At 44.9% G+C, this 15,182-nt stretch overlaps 1 protein-coding gene across 3 annotated transcripts in view; it reads left to right on the forward strand.

The window, feature by feature from the left end:
* Positions 1-15,182, forward strand: part of COLQ (collagen like tail subunit of asymmetric acetylcholinesterase) — a 40,058-nt gene that overhangs the window by 6,459 nt on the left and 18,417 nt on the right. For all 3 annotated transcript variants that reach the window (XM_035130299.3, XM_088654119.1, XM_088654120.1), the window contains exons 2-6: positions 5,470-5,597; positions 10,033-10,131; positions 11,688-11,732; positions 12,769-12,795; positions 14,379-14,450. In XM_035130299.3, the coding sequence (XP_034986190.3) occupies positions 5,470-5,597; positions 10,033-10,131; positions 11,688-11,732; positions 12,769-12,795; positions 14,379-14,450 (371 nt within the window). The remainder of the gene's footprint in view (positions 1-5,469; positions 5,598-10,032; positions 10,132-11,687; positions 11,733-12,768; positions 12,796-14,378; positions 14,451-15,182) is intronic.

Raw genomic sequence — 15,182 nt, forward strand, 5'->3', positions numbered from 1 at the left:
ACCATTAGGTCCAGTCGTGACCGACTCTGGGGTTGCGGCGCTCATCTTGCCTTATTGGCCAAGGGAGCCGGCGTACAGCTTCCAGGTCATGTGGCCAGCAAGACTAAGCTGCTTCTGGCGAACCAGAGCAGTGCACGGAAACGCTGTTTACCTTCCCGCCAGAGCGGTACCTATTTACCTACTTGCACTTTGTGCTTTCAAACTGCTAGGTTGGCAGGAGCTGGGACCAAGCAACGGGAGCTCACCCCGTCACGGGGATTCGAACCGCTGACCTTCTGATCAGCAAGCGCTAGGCTCTGTGGTTTAACCCACAGTGCCACCCTCGCTGGTACAGTATGTTTATTTATGGAGAGAGAGAGAATGAATGAATGAATGAATGAATGAGTGAATGGACAATTTGCTATTACTGTACTTACTGGCTGCTGACTTGGCTGTCTCACTTTGTCTAGCAGTTTTGGCCTGCAAGGGTAGAGATGACCTCTTTTCCAGAGCTTTGTTCTTTCCTTTATCTATCACAGGAGACCAAGACCCTGCGGAACTTGATATCCTTCTGCAAGGCCTGCAAGACGGAGCTGTTCCGCCTGGCCTTCGGTCCGGGGTCCAGTTTGACCCCCCTCTATGGGACCCTGTAAGTTACCTCTTTGGCCCTTTTATTGGCTCATGTGGGACCCACATGGATAGCTGGCCCTGATGAATACTTGAGATTCCCGACCCCTATGGTTGCAATTTCATGGGCAGTCAATTAATTTTATTCTGATTCAAATTTTAAAGCTGTATTTTAATCAATTGTTTGATTGTGTTTTAATGTATTTGACATTTGATGTTAGCCTCCCTGAGCCCGGGAGTATAAATAAAAATTTACTTTTAAAAAAACACTGTTTATTTGAAAACCAATTTCTCAAGTATATCAATATACCCTAGTGGCCAAAATTGTGGAAGCTAAAGAAACTAATTGAGGTAACTAAAGAAACTTGTTAGTCAGAAGCAACCCAGCAATAAAACCCAATTAATAGAGGCAATAGTTCAATCTTGGTTTCACATTATTACAGCTGCAGAACTTAAAAACTTGGTTCACTCCATGGGAAGGCATTGTAAGGCCATAATTAAAGCTAAACGTTACCCAACTAAGTACAGTGGTCCCTCGACTTACGAAGTACTCGACTTACGAAATTTCGAGTTACGAATGAAAAAAAATGGCCGCACACTTACATTTTTTTCGACATCCTAAAGGAAAACTGTTGCGGTTTGGATGGGGTTTTCTCGACTTACGAATTTTAGATGCGGTTTACTCGACTTATGAATTTTTCCATTTCCAATGCATTCCTATGGAAAACTGCTTTTTTCGACTTACAAACTTTTCAACCTATGAATGTGCATTCGTAAGTCGAGGGGCCACTGTACAGTATTAACTGACATGGTGAGAATTTTTGTATATCTCATTTTTTTTCTATGCGTTTCACATTTCTTCTTTATGGCTGCTGTTGTAATAAATAATCATAAAAGTTAACACATTGCATTCTTCATTAAATTATCTTTCCATTAATATATAATTTTATGGTATTACGCCAAAAAATGTGGCGTTATGAGCCATCAAACCTCGGAAATACACTTTTCCTAAAAGTTTTCTACAGTTTTGACCACAAGTGTAACATTGAAGATAATACTGTAGGAGCTGCACTGTAGCTGCTACAGCAAAGTTGCCCAGCTATAGACCCCATTCACCTTTAGGCCCATCCAGCAAGAAAAGACCGTGGTTCTGCACAGTGCCGAATTTACGTATAAGCTAAACAAGCTATAGTTTATGCAGTGGTGGAGAGCAGGCGGGGCTGGGGCTGGTGTGCATCCCGGGGGTGTGGCTGCGTCCTGGGGCAGGGCACACTGGCTGCAGGGGCATGACATCCAGCACGGGGGGGTGGGGGGCAGCCGCGATGGCACCCCACCGGGATCGTGCTGCCGGGGGTGGTGCGCTCCCCCCACACTCCTCTTCCTCCGCCAGTGTGCTTATGGCCCCACTCTCTTGGGGGCCCCAAAAAATTAAAGGGGAAAGAAACTGGATGTACATTTCCAAAATATAAGATAAAAAACAAATAAATAAAACCTACATACAGCAACAGTTTTTTGTGTTGGTATGGACCTATTAGGACCATAAATTACCATATACAGTGGTACCTCGCCAGACGAATGCCCTGCTAGACGAATTTTTCGCTAGACGAAAGGGTTTTGCGATCGGAGGTTGCCTCGCAAGATGAATTCATTTTGTGAAAAATTCATCTAGCGAATCGCGGTTTCCCATAGGAATGCATTGAAATTCAATTAATGCGTTCCTATGGGCAAAATAAATAAATAAATAAATTTCAATGCATTCCTATGGGATTCACAAGACGAATTTTTCGCAAAACGAATTGACTCACAGAACGGATTAAATTTGTCTTGCGAGGCACCACTGTAGTATATATTCAACACAAAAAACAGCGACAATTTGTTGTTGACAAAGGACAACTGGAAATATAAAGGGCCCCATTACCTTCAGTAGCTTAGGGCCTCATCAAACCTAAATCCGGCCGTGGTTCTCCATAGTCTGTGAGAGAACAGTAGGGAAGCATCCGAGAGAAAGGCAGCATTTCTGTCAGGGAACTCCTGGAATTGATACTGAGCCATAGGGAAGCACAGATGCTGTTGAGTACATGATCATAGCAGTTATATTATACGTTGGCCTTTTAATAGCAGTTACTCATTTGTCTTGTGACTGCACTGAATTTCAGCTTGGAAAGGTTGCCGGGGTTTCTCTGAACAGGTGGAAGAGTTGAAACGATTTTTTCAGTGATGCTTTATGCCACGCGGGCTCACTGAAACGGCAGCTCTGCACAGAGGCCAAAAACCCAAATTATCCTGTTTTAAGAGTATTGGTGGTATTGCTTCATTTCTTAAAACTGGGATGGGACAAGGGGTAGGCAGGGTTCAGGCCTGTGTGGAAGCTGTGTTCTTTGATGTCGTGGGGGCATCTCTCCAGCCTGGCTCTTGGCTTTGTTTCAGACCAAATGTGCAAGAAGAACTGTATTTCTAGCCAGCTGACTGGTCCTACATAAAGGTAAAGGTAAAGGGACCCCTGGCCATTAGGTCCAGTCGCAGACGACTCTGGGGTTGCGGCACTCATTTTGCTTTACTGGCCGAGGGAGCCGCCATTTGTCTGCAGACAAACATACTGGCTATAATTAAAAACATCCTACATACTGGCTATAATTAGAAACAACAACAAGTGGGCCTGGGTAGTAGGCATGCATGACAAAACCATAACACCATTCTTTTCAGGTAGGTAGCCGTGTTGGTCTGATGCAGTCGAAATAAAAAATAAAATAAAATAAATTGTCCAGTAGCACCTTAAAAAGGTAAAGGGACCCCTGACCATTAGGTCCAGTCGTGGCCGACTCTGGGGTTGCAGCGCTCATCTCGCTTTATTGGCCGAGGGAGCCAGCGTACAGCTTCCAGGTCATGTGGCCAGCATGACAAAGCCGCTTCTGGCAAATCAGAGCAGCGCACAGAAACGCTGTTTACCTTCCCGCTTGGAGTGGTACCTATTTATCTACTTGCACTTTGACGTGCTTTTGAACTGCTAGGTAGGCAGGAGCTGGGACTGAACAATGGGAGCTCACCCCGTTGCAGGGATTCGAACTGCTGACCTTCTGATCAGCAAGCCCTAGGCTCTGTGGTTTAACCCACAGCACCACCTGCGTCCCTTAGAGACCAACTAAGTTTGTTCTGGGTATAAGCTTTTCGCGTGTATCGTGTGTATCTGAAGAAGTGTGCATGCACATGAAAGCTTATACCCAGAACAAACTTTGTTGGTCTCTAGGGTGCTACTGGACATTTTTTTAATAAAAAAAATACTTTTCTTTTCAAAGGTGTGTGTGCATGTAAGCTGCAATCTGTCACTATTTTGTGGGAGGGATTCAAGTATATAATGGAAATCTGGATTTAACCAAATAAAGTGGATTTTGAAGCACTCAGTTGCTTTGGCACAACAAATTCTCCATATCCCCATACTTTTTGTGGTTAGTAAAGTGCTGGAAGAATGCATGAAAAGGTGTGGGATGAATGCAAAAAGATGTATAAATACTACACAAGCAAATTAAGGTGGAAGGAATGGTCATTGTCGTATAACCTCCCCACAAACAAATCAAAACAAATGCTCAGTAAAGATTAGATATCGCGTGCGCTGCTCTGGTTTGCCAGAAGCAGCTTTGTCATGCTGGCCACATGACCCGGAAGCTGTCTGCGGACAAACGCCGGCTCCCTCGGCCTATAGAGCGAGATGAAAGCCGCAACCCCAGAGTTGGACACGACTGGACCTGATGGTCAGGGGCCCCTTTACCTTTACCTTTTAACCTGAATATATGGAAGCAATTTAGGATGAATACTGAATAACAGGTTGTCTAAAGATGTCCTTAGTAACTCTGATCTGTATTGAAGGCAGCTCTGTTGCTATTAAGAAGCATTAAAAACACACACACACAATCGTAGCAAATATTCAAGAAGTGTTGTTATGATTCATTTAATCTATGTTTTGCCTTTCTGTATAAAATATGTTCTAGGGAGCGTCCAAGAAACTCAATTGAAAGAAGTAAACAATACTAAGCAACAATGTAAAATAACGAGGAATTTCACAAAATGTGGGTGATAGCCAATGTTTGTCATACCCACAGTCGACCCATTTAATCGACAAGCTTATGTTGATTTCAGGGGTCTGCTCTGAGTGTGGCTTTGTTGGAGATCACCTACTATCAGTTTAGGCAAAGAGACAGCAAGGGGGGAACTGTTTATGTTTCCTGTCTGAAGGCCAGCGATGATAGGGTCTAGATTATGGTCCTGTGGATCTCAGGAATGGCGCAGCAAGACTTGGCTGTAGCAGAGAGGGCGCCATTTGCGTTCAGGGTTTGCCGATCATAAGGTTGGCGGTTTGAATCCCCGCGACGGGGTGAGCTCCCATTGCTCTGTCCCAGCTCCTTCCAACCTAGCAGTTCAAAAGCACGCCAGTGCAAGTAGATAAATAGGTACAGCTGCGGCGGGAAGGTAAATGGCGTTTCCGTGCATTCTGGCACTTGTCACGGTCCTCCATGCACCTGTAGCAGTTTAGTCATGCTGGCCACATGACCCGGAAAGCCCTCTGTGGACAAACGCCGGCTCCCTCGGCCTGAAAACGAGTTGAGCGCCGCAACCCCATAGTCACCTTTGACTGGACATAACCGTCCAGGGGTCCTTTACCTTTTACCTTTTCAGGTAGCAAAATATTGTGGACTGTCACTGGAGGATTTCTGAGCTGCCATAGTTGGCAAAACCTTGAGTGGTGGGAGTGCATTTCTGTGGCGTAAACATGCTGAATTTTATTGTGCTCGAGCCTCTTCCTTCATTCTTTAAATAATCGTAATTAATACTTAGCTCGTAATGAATAGACAAGTTTTTTTTCCCCAACAGCCTTCCCTTGCTTGAACCAGAAGAAGCAGGTTAAAAACAACAGAGTGTGCTCGTTTCTTGCCCTTCCTCCTCCACCACCACCACCGCCATTATTTCCTCCACCACACTTCAGGCAGGGATGGAATTCTGTAAGTATGGCTTCAAGTGTTTTTTTCTTCCTGTAAGCAAAGCTTATCCTTCCTTAGCAGTTCCAAGAAACTGCCCTGCCACAGAAAGTGTGACGTAACTCTTGGTGACCAGAGATGTAATGTATCAGAGGTGCAAAATGCAGTCCGTTCAATGGTCTGGGGTTGCTTGTGGGCACATCTGGAATTCTGAGAGAAAACATGTATAACATCCACACTGGCTGTCTTCATCACCACCCCGCCCCAGACAACTAGAAAGACAAAGTGTGTTCACACATGCACAGAAAACAGAGAGAGAAAGAGACTTTGCTTTTCCATAAAGTGGGCAAAATCAGATACAGCAAAATTAAAATGGATCCTCTTGAACTGATGTGCTTTTACACAGGGTGCTCAAAAAATTATGATGGGATTAAAGCTTACATATGTAGATTTCACAACAAAATCTATAGATCCAATGCTTGCCAGGACATCCAGAAACATGGATCCAGGGCACAGATACTCATGGATGTTGTTGATTTTTACAACAGAACCAACTAAAAATCCACCAAACACATCTGTAGGCAATGACATGACCTTGGATGGTATTTTGAGGCGATACAGTTCTCCAGGCAAGCCGTGTTTACAAAAATGCATATATTAGTGAAAACTATGCATAAAAATGAATATTTTAGTAAAAATAACGAAAGTGCATTATATGAGGGTAAATTGCTTGCAAAAAATGTGTATACTAGTCAAAACTCCATACAGACATGTGTTTATTGGGAGAAATTCATACTAAATACGGATGAATTTTTATGAGGATTTTCAAAAAGAAAATTCGCAAATTGCTACAGAAATGTGGAGAGCCAATTTTAAGATTGGAAAACTGAGAGAACTGAAAGAACCGAAAATGATGTATCCTTCCAGCCATAGCCAGGCTTCATGTTTCACACTAATGCTGTACTTACACCCACTGGTGCTGATGCCCTATCATCATCCAGTGAGTGTCATCATTAATCAATCAATCAATTTATTTATTTATTGTACCCTACCCATCTGACTGGGTTGCCCCAGCCACTCTGGGCATCTTCCAACATAATATAAAAGAACACAACATAACATCAAACATTAAAAGCTTCCCAAAACAGGGCTGCCTTTGGATGTCATAGAATTATTCATGTCTTTGACATCTATAGATAAGATTGTGCCGCAAATGTACAAGGTTCAGGTTTGAGGGTCGGAGATGGGTCAAAAAATATGCTTCGTGTCATGTATACAGTGGTACCTTGGGTTACAAACGCTTCGGGTTACAAATGCTTCAGGTTACAGACTCCGCTAACCCGGAAGTAGTACCTCAGGTTAAGAACTTTACCTCAGGATGAGAACAGAAATTGTGCGGCGGCAGTGGGAGGCCTCATTAGCTAAAGTGGTACCTCAGGTTAAGAACAGTTTCAGGCTAAGAACGGACCTCCAGAACGAATTAAGTTCTTAACCTGAGGTACCACTGTACATGTGTACATGTAGCTGCCAAATATTGTAAAAGCTTCTTGTGATTTCTGAGGCTTCCTACCCTCATAAGCCTATCTTCCCTCAACAACTTTCAGTACACGGTCCATAAAAGTTTGACCTAACACACCTAACATGTCACACAATATAGCATTTGTGTTGGTCATTGGGGGGGGGGATGACGGAGATTCAAATTCTGTTGGCACATGGATCTCCAATTATTGGAATACCAAGGTGACCCTGTTTCTTGACAAAATGTTCTGTGAGACAGTCCAGCTCCTGATATATTTTGCATGGTTGCCTATTGGAATTTCCCCCACTCCCTTATATGATATTAGTTTTAATACCTAATTTACTGGCAGTCACTTGGCATTTTACTGCAAGTGAAGGGAGATAACAAAGAATTGAACAAAATCAATCTCTCTCTCTCTCTCTCCCTTTTATACCACTCAATCAGTCACCCTCGTTGTAACTGCTACCGTAGGTCGAAATTTAGAGCCTATGTTTTGGGAAGAAGTCCAGTAAATGAAGTAATGCCATTCTTCGTAAAATCTGTATAAAGAAGCTGAGAATTTCAAGTCAGACAGCATCATTGAACTTTGTGCCAAGGGTACATAATGTGAAATAAAGCAAATTAAGATGCAACTTGAAAGCTGGCTGCCGAGGGGTTGTTGAATGTGGCTGTGGAGCCATTGCTGGAGTGAAGAGGGAGGTGGAAGTCTGGGAGTGGCCACCAAGACCATATAACGCTGCTCCTGAAAGACCTACATTGGCTTCCAGTACGTTTCCGAGCACAATTCAAAGTGTTGGCGCTGACCTTTAAAACCCTAAACAGCCTCAGCCCAGTATACCTGAAGAAGCGTCTCCACCCCCATCGTTCACTGAGGTCCAGCTCCGAGGACCTCCTAGCGGTTCTCTCACTGCGAGAAGCCAAGTTACAGGGAACCAGGCAGAGGGCCTTCTTGGCAGTGGCACCCGCCCTGTGGAATGCCTCCCATCAGATGCCAAGGAAATAAACAAATATCTGACTTTCAGAAGACATCTGAAGGCAGCCCTGTTTAGGGAAGTTTTTAATGTTTGATGTTTTATCGTGTTTTTATATTCTGTTGGGAGCCGCCTAGAGTGGCTTGGGAAACCCAGCCAGATGGGTGGTGGTATGTATGTATGTATGTATGTATGTATGTATGTATGTATGTATGTATGTATTAATAACACTCTAATATGGGCCACATTATTATCATGCCAAATCTTAATACAATTTATAAAGCCAATTATACATTCCAAATTAAACAAATTGGGTGACTTCCTGTGTTCTGATCGTCCAGAGATAATTATTCCTAAAACCTGCACATAATCTCATATATAATCCAAATACAGCAATTTCGATTTTGATCCTTTTTTTCTGTTTTTGCAGCCACTGATGTAATGGCTTCACTCGTATTAAAAAAAATCCGTCTCCATTAACTTGCAAGAGGGATTTAAAGCCTGTAGTTTTCTGTGTAAAATACTTTTTCCTATATATTATATTATATTATATTAATTATATTATATTATATTATATTATGTAAGTGGATGGCACTTAGGCCGGCAGAGACCTCCAGTGCACCACAAACAACTCCCATATGTGTTCTGCCAATGGAGGGGAGAGGGGGTACGTTAGGGGCAGCCATGGATCCTAATTTTACCCTGATGTTCCTGAAACTACACCAGCTATGGAAGGGAGGATAGAAATAGGCAGGTCTCCCACCTGAGCAGGCATAGATTTGGATGTGGTACAGTAGCTACCATAGAATTCCCATCCGATTACCATAGCTGCCAAGTCTCCCGTTTTTCCCAGGAAATCCCCATTTTTCCAGCTGTTCCTAGCTGAAAAAACGGATTTTTTTGTTTCCCCCCGGTTTATTCTGGCGTGGCGGCCATTTTTGGAACTGGGCGGAGCATGCTCAGAAGCGACTTTTGATGCTGCTCTGCCAAGTTCCAAAATGGCTGGTGCGGCGGCCATTTTGGAACTGGGCAAAGCAGCATCAAAAGTCACTTCTGAGCATGCTCCGCCCAGTTCCAAAATGGCGGCAGCGCTACTTCCGGTCTGCTATTTCCGGCCTGGTCCCTTATTTCTCTGACAGCAACTTGGCAGGTATGCCGATTACTCTGCCAGTTGCCCCACCCAAAAACATTGGAACTCTTACCAACTGAGAGAATGATAATACAGTACTATGGTTTTCTCCTACCTTTCGGTACATGTTTCGAGGGGGTCCTAAACTGCTGTTGGAAATGAGAGATGAAGTAAAGGATGTTATCTTGTGTAGCCATCAAGAGGGAATCCTAAGGGCATGGAGCACAGGATTTTCTGTTGTGTACATTTCAACTGCAGTACAAAAAGTAGCTAACGTAATGATGTAGCACAGCCGGATTTGTATGCAGTCTTCTCGATGAGCAAACACGAGCAGTTCAGCAAACAATAATTTGTGAGGGGGGGATAAAATCTAGGTCTTGCATCTTTTCTTGTTATATATATGTAATTATATGTCCTATAATTGCTACTTGATAGATGGAATAATTTGATTTCGTTTCTGTGTTTATCCACCATCTAATACAACTTCTTCCCCACTGGCTTTGCCAAGGAGCAGAATTTGGCTTCTTTTAGTCATGCAGTCTGTGTTGCACTCTCACGCAGTATGCATTATTAGGAGAAGCTATTTCTGGGAGCATCTGCTACTTGCAAATTGTGCTAGGAGCAAAATAGCCTTGTGTATTACTTGGGCTGAGGAGGATGAGCCATACTGGAGTACTAGTACTCCTTTTGCAACAGTGCTGTTACGGAAGATGGAGAAGTGCAGATGAAGAAAATCTAGTTCAGCCTTGCAAGAGAGTGTTTAAAAATGTGTCCTTGGTCAAAGGTTTGCTCTTCTGCTGTGGTATTTAGTGATCTCTCTCCCTTTTTAAAACTTCTTAGATGTTGTCTCTGAACTTGAAGAACCTATGTCAAGAGCTTCAGATAATACAGTCTCCATGTGTAGAATCTCTGTGCCCTCCAGGACCTCCTGGCCCACAGGTTAGTATACTTCATTTTAAAGGTAAAGGTACCCCTGACCGTTAGGTCCAGTTGCGGATGACTCTGGGGTTGCGCGCTCATCTAGCTCTATAGGCTGAGGGAGCCGGCGTTTGTCCGCAGACAGCTTCTGGGTCATGTGGCCAGCATGACTAAGTCGCTTCTGGTGAACCAGAGCAGTGCACGGAAACGCCGTTTACCTTCCTGCCGGAGCAGTACCTATTTATCTACTTGCACTGGCATGCTTTCGAACTGCCAGGTTGGCAGGAGCTGGGACAGAGCAACGGGAGCTCACTCCATCGCGGGGATTCGAACCGCCGAGCTTCCGATCGGCAAGCCCTAGGCCCAGTAGTTTAGACCACAGCGCCACCCATGTCCCATGTACTTCCTTTTAGAACACGCCAATTCAGATCATTTAGACAGGTTCCTCAATCTCTGCTCTTTCCATACAGTTGAGAAGGCCTTCATTCTACAATACTGTGGCAGGTTAGAACATAACGGCAGCTCCTCACCCCCTGTCTAGTAGGGTACCTCATTTAAATATGACTTAAGGATTAGTAATGATAAATAAACCAAGGCTCATGGGAAGATGTATTATGTTGGTTCTACCTTGATCCTTTCAGTGTGACATAAAAGAATGATGAGAAAATTCTCAGTCTCCCATTCTTTTCGCAGGAGACCGTTTTTTCGGAATAGCTCACGACACATTCATCTGCTTAAAATACTTGCGTCAGAAAGGCTCTCTTAGTAAATTATTTTTATCTATTATCTTGTGGATGATCTCCGCACTTAAGTGATACACCATATAGATGTGTTCATTTTATTTTTTATTTTCATTTATTCCATTTATCAGTTGCCCTATGCTGTAATATAACAACATGGAAGATTTTTTCTAAAAATCACAATTTCCTTAAAATGGAAAATCAGCAAATGAAACAACTATTTAAGAAAAGATAGCTTCAAAGCCAAGATCAGGATATTAAATATCATCCAGTAATCAATAATATGAAGAAGGCAAAAGAGTATAGAGAGAATCCAGAAGAAGAAATTTCAGAGTTAAAATTAAAGCATAAAACTACAGTTCCTAGGACTATATCAGGTCAGATGGATGAAATCACATGTTTGATTACTCTCACACCTGCTTTCCTAATATGGAACTACTTTTCTTCCAAATTCCATGCTTGCTTTCCATTATATCCTTCCACCGCTCATCACCCGACCCATCGCCGCTGCGCCTCATTATCTCCCGAGTCCTGCCTAAATGGAACTGTAGTGCGTACAGCTGAAAATTAAATCCAGCTAGGACAGTAGAGACTGACAGATGTGAACCCTCATAAACTGAGCTTCATGTGAGATCTTCAGCCCTGATCTGAGACAGGCTGAAGAGGCTGAAACATGGTAGAGATCCTTTGCATGCGTACACACACACACACACACACACATAGGAAGCCTTCTGATTAATTTGTCACAACTGACAGGCGAAAGACGCTGCGGTGAACAGAAGAGCAAACGAGGAGCGCAGCAACGTTGAACGTCCCATTTCTCCTTCTTCTTTTTAGGGCCCACAAGGCGTTCCTGGCATAAAGGGACCAAAGGGGGAAAAGGTTAGTGCCAGGACTCGTTTTTGAACTGAAAATTGGTGAGCCTTTGGAGATATATGCATTAGATGTTAGGTCATTTCAGAACTGTAGATTAATGATTAGGGCTGGTATCAGGTTTGAGGCAAGGTCTCTTCCAGGGCCCACCCACCCAGCAATACCCTAGCGGCATCCCCCAGCTATTGTACCAGAGGCTGAGATACAGTCAGCGATGGGCAGTTTAGCATAAGAAAAGTGCTGGATGAAGCAGCTGCTGCAGTCACCCCCAGAGGCATTCTGGGAAAATTAAGATGCTTTGCCTGAATCTTTTTTTAGCAGCACTTATATATAGTAGTGGGGGGGGGTTAAAATCCCTAAATGGATGCTGGTATCAGCCCTGGTGTGCCCTCTAGGACCTGAGCACCCTGGAATTTGCCCCATGCTGATTCCAGACCTGTAATGTCTGAGTTTACAATGACTTATAATGGTATGTTTTTAGTGGCTTCTCATTTCAAAGCAGAATTTCCAATACAGTATCTCATTGTCTCGTTACCTGCTCAGTGAAGGCTTGGGCTATGAAAAGCAGGTTGTGCCTGTTTAGACAGGCAAATAAATGTACATGCCAGCATTCCCCACAAGCCAGAAACTATGGTGCTGCTCCACCTCTAAAGTTTACCACGAAACGAAACTGCACATCTATCCCCACGGCAGTGTGTTGTAGTGGTTATGGGTTCCCTGGGATACCGGCCTTCTAATCCTCACTTGGCCATGAAGCTCACTGGGTGAGCTTGGGCCATTCACTGCCTCTCAGCCTAGCCTACCTCACAGGGCTGTTGTGAGGATTAAATGAGAAGGGTGGAGAATCATGTATACCACCAAAAAAAGAGTGATTGAAATGCAGTAAAAACAAACAAATGTGTTTGTGGTTTCTCTTCCTCCCCCCCCCAGTTGTCTTTAGCCTGTCACAAAAGATTATCGTATGCCACTTGTGACCTGTATTCTACCTTCTCCCATATTCGTGGGTTGTTTGTGTCTCCTACTGATGCGTTACTTTATCTTACAGGGTGAGATTGGCAGACCAGGAAGGAAGGTATGAGACAAATCGCATCACACCCTTTACACATTCGCGTGCTAAAAGAGATTTCTACATGTAAGGCCAACTGCAATGGAAAGAGTATGGGGAGAAGAGGGGCCAAATGGAGCTCCTAGTTTCCCGCCTCTTCCTCCTCTGCAGTCACGTAGAATTGTTGCTGCCAGGTAACAGTTGAGTGAAGGAGGTGTCTGGCTTAACAGTCAGTTGACTGGTTCTGTGACACATCTCTCTCCCTCTGCTGCAGCCTGATGGAATAGCTGCTGCCAAGTGAGCTCATGCAGAGGAGGAGCCTCATGGAAGTGGCTTCCCAGCACTGCCCACGGAGTGGTCCTGCTTCCCATCTCCTTTTGCTGCAGCCTCAAATACATGTTGTTTAAAGAGAATATTTTTTACAACCATTGTCATAACTCATCAATTGATCCCACTTGCCTGCAAAACACACACACACACACACACACACACACACACACACACACACACTGTAAGAAACCTAATATTATTATTTTTAGAATTGAAATACTGTTGGAATTGATGCTACTCAGCTGACCACGGTACCAGGCCCTCCTAGTGGTGTTGCGTGGGGAAGACCAGAGGGGCAGTGGTCTCGGGGGCATGACTGTGTGTGCATTTTGCTCCTCCACGCCCTGTCAGCCCCATGCCTCTGTTCCCCTGCCCACCCGTGGCTCTTGGCGGGCGCAACAGGCATGTGCCCAAGGAGTGCACTCCCGCTGCCCTGCCAGGCCTGCCCTGCTTTGCAATGCCACAGGGCTGCATGAGGAGGGTGCAACAGGCATGCACGCTGAACAGCAAGGGCGCATGCCTGTTGTGTGCTCCTCACGCAGCCCTCTGGTATCGCAGAGTGGGGCTGGCAGGTAGCGTGGGTGTCAGGTCAGGGGTGCAGCACAGCTCCGCTTTGCTCCAGGAGGTGGGGTGTTGGTGGCGGGGGCTGGGCATGGGCTCTGCTCACCCTCCACGCCCCCCCCCCACCGTGTGCATGGACCATCCCGGAGTGCCCGCCCACCCCAGGTGTCAGCAGCACATACTATGTTCAGGGGCCCACTTTGCACGCATGTAGTAACTGACCCATTCTACTAATTACACTGACCGGTGTCATAAGCTAGATGGATGCTGGCATACATGCATCAAAAGGGGCCACAGCCCAAAATTAACAATCATGTCCCAACACTATCACGTTTAATGTTCTGTGGTCAGGAAGAACTTCCAAGGGTGTGGCTGGGTGCCTTATTGTCATTCGAAGAGGCTTCGTTATACCGTATTGGCCCGAATATAAGCCACTTTTCCAAATTCCAACCTTGAAAGTTAAAGTGCGGCTTATATTTGCAACCTTATGCTGCCAGCAAAAGGCGTGGCTCCCCCCCCCCCCGGAAGCAGCCCAGGTATTGTCTTTTTTCTCCCCCCCCCACCTTCAATTTTAAAGGTGCGGCTTATTTGCGGGTGGTGTTTATATTCTGGCCAATACAGTATTCAGACATTACTGCTATCAATTTTGATGTTATTGTATCTGATTTTTTCTCTCTTTCTACTTCCTTCCCCCCATCCCTGGCCTCTTTTTTTTGAAGGGCAGACCAGGTCCCCCTGGTGTCCCTGGACTTCCAGGACCTATTGGATGGCCTGGCCCAATAGGACCGCGGGTAAGATTAAGGCACCAGTAGAGTGATCTTGTAAATGATTACATGCCCCAAGGTTCCTAAAGGCATAGGGTTTCTGGACCCCAATGCAATGGAGAGGAAGACTTCCATCACAGAAACACAGGTTTCCTGAGGTCAAGCATCTGTACATGGTTACTCAGTCCGGATTTGAATGCTGCACATGTTTCTTGAGCAGCACTGGAATGTGAAGATGCCGTCTTTACTTCTGATCATGTACAGGAAGTAGGAAAATGTACCACAGAATGATAGTGGGAGTTTAGAGTATGGGGAGATGTCAGAATGGACCAAAGTGGTATCTTAGAGGTGATAATAGTGTGTGTGTGTGTGTGTGTGTGTGTGTGTGTGTGTGATGTCTCATAGCCCTCATTGGCTACGGACATTCCTCCTCTTAGTTCCCTTGCCTTCTCTTATCATGCCACTTCTCCCATATTCTTTGTTTATTTCTTATAACTCTCTTCCCCACTTGGCTACAGGGGTGCCATCTCGCCCTCCGGATTGTGGGTGCCCACCGCCATAACACAGACATGAAACATCACACACACACAACCCTGCACGTAGTGCGTGCGATGTCCCTCATCTACGTGCAGGTGTGTGTGTGTGTGTGTGTGTGTGTGTGTGTGTGTGTGTGACATCCTATGTCCGTGTTGCGGCGGTGGCTCCTCTTCCTTCTCCTCTCCTCAGCCAGTGAGGCACCCTTTTCCACCTTGCATTTGA

This window comes from Zootoca vivipara, chromosome 11, assembly GCF_965207765.1.
Source record: "Zootoca vivipara chromosome 11, rZooViv2.hap1.1, whole genome shotgun sequence".
In the NCBI taxonomy this organism is placed as follows: Eukaryota; Metazoa; Chordata; class Lepidosauria; order Squamata; family Lacertidae; genus Zootoca; species Zootoca vivipara.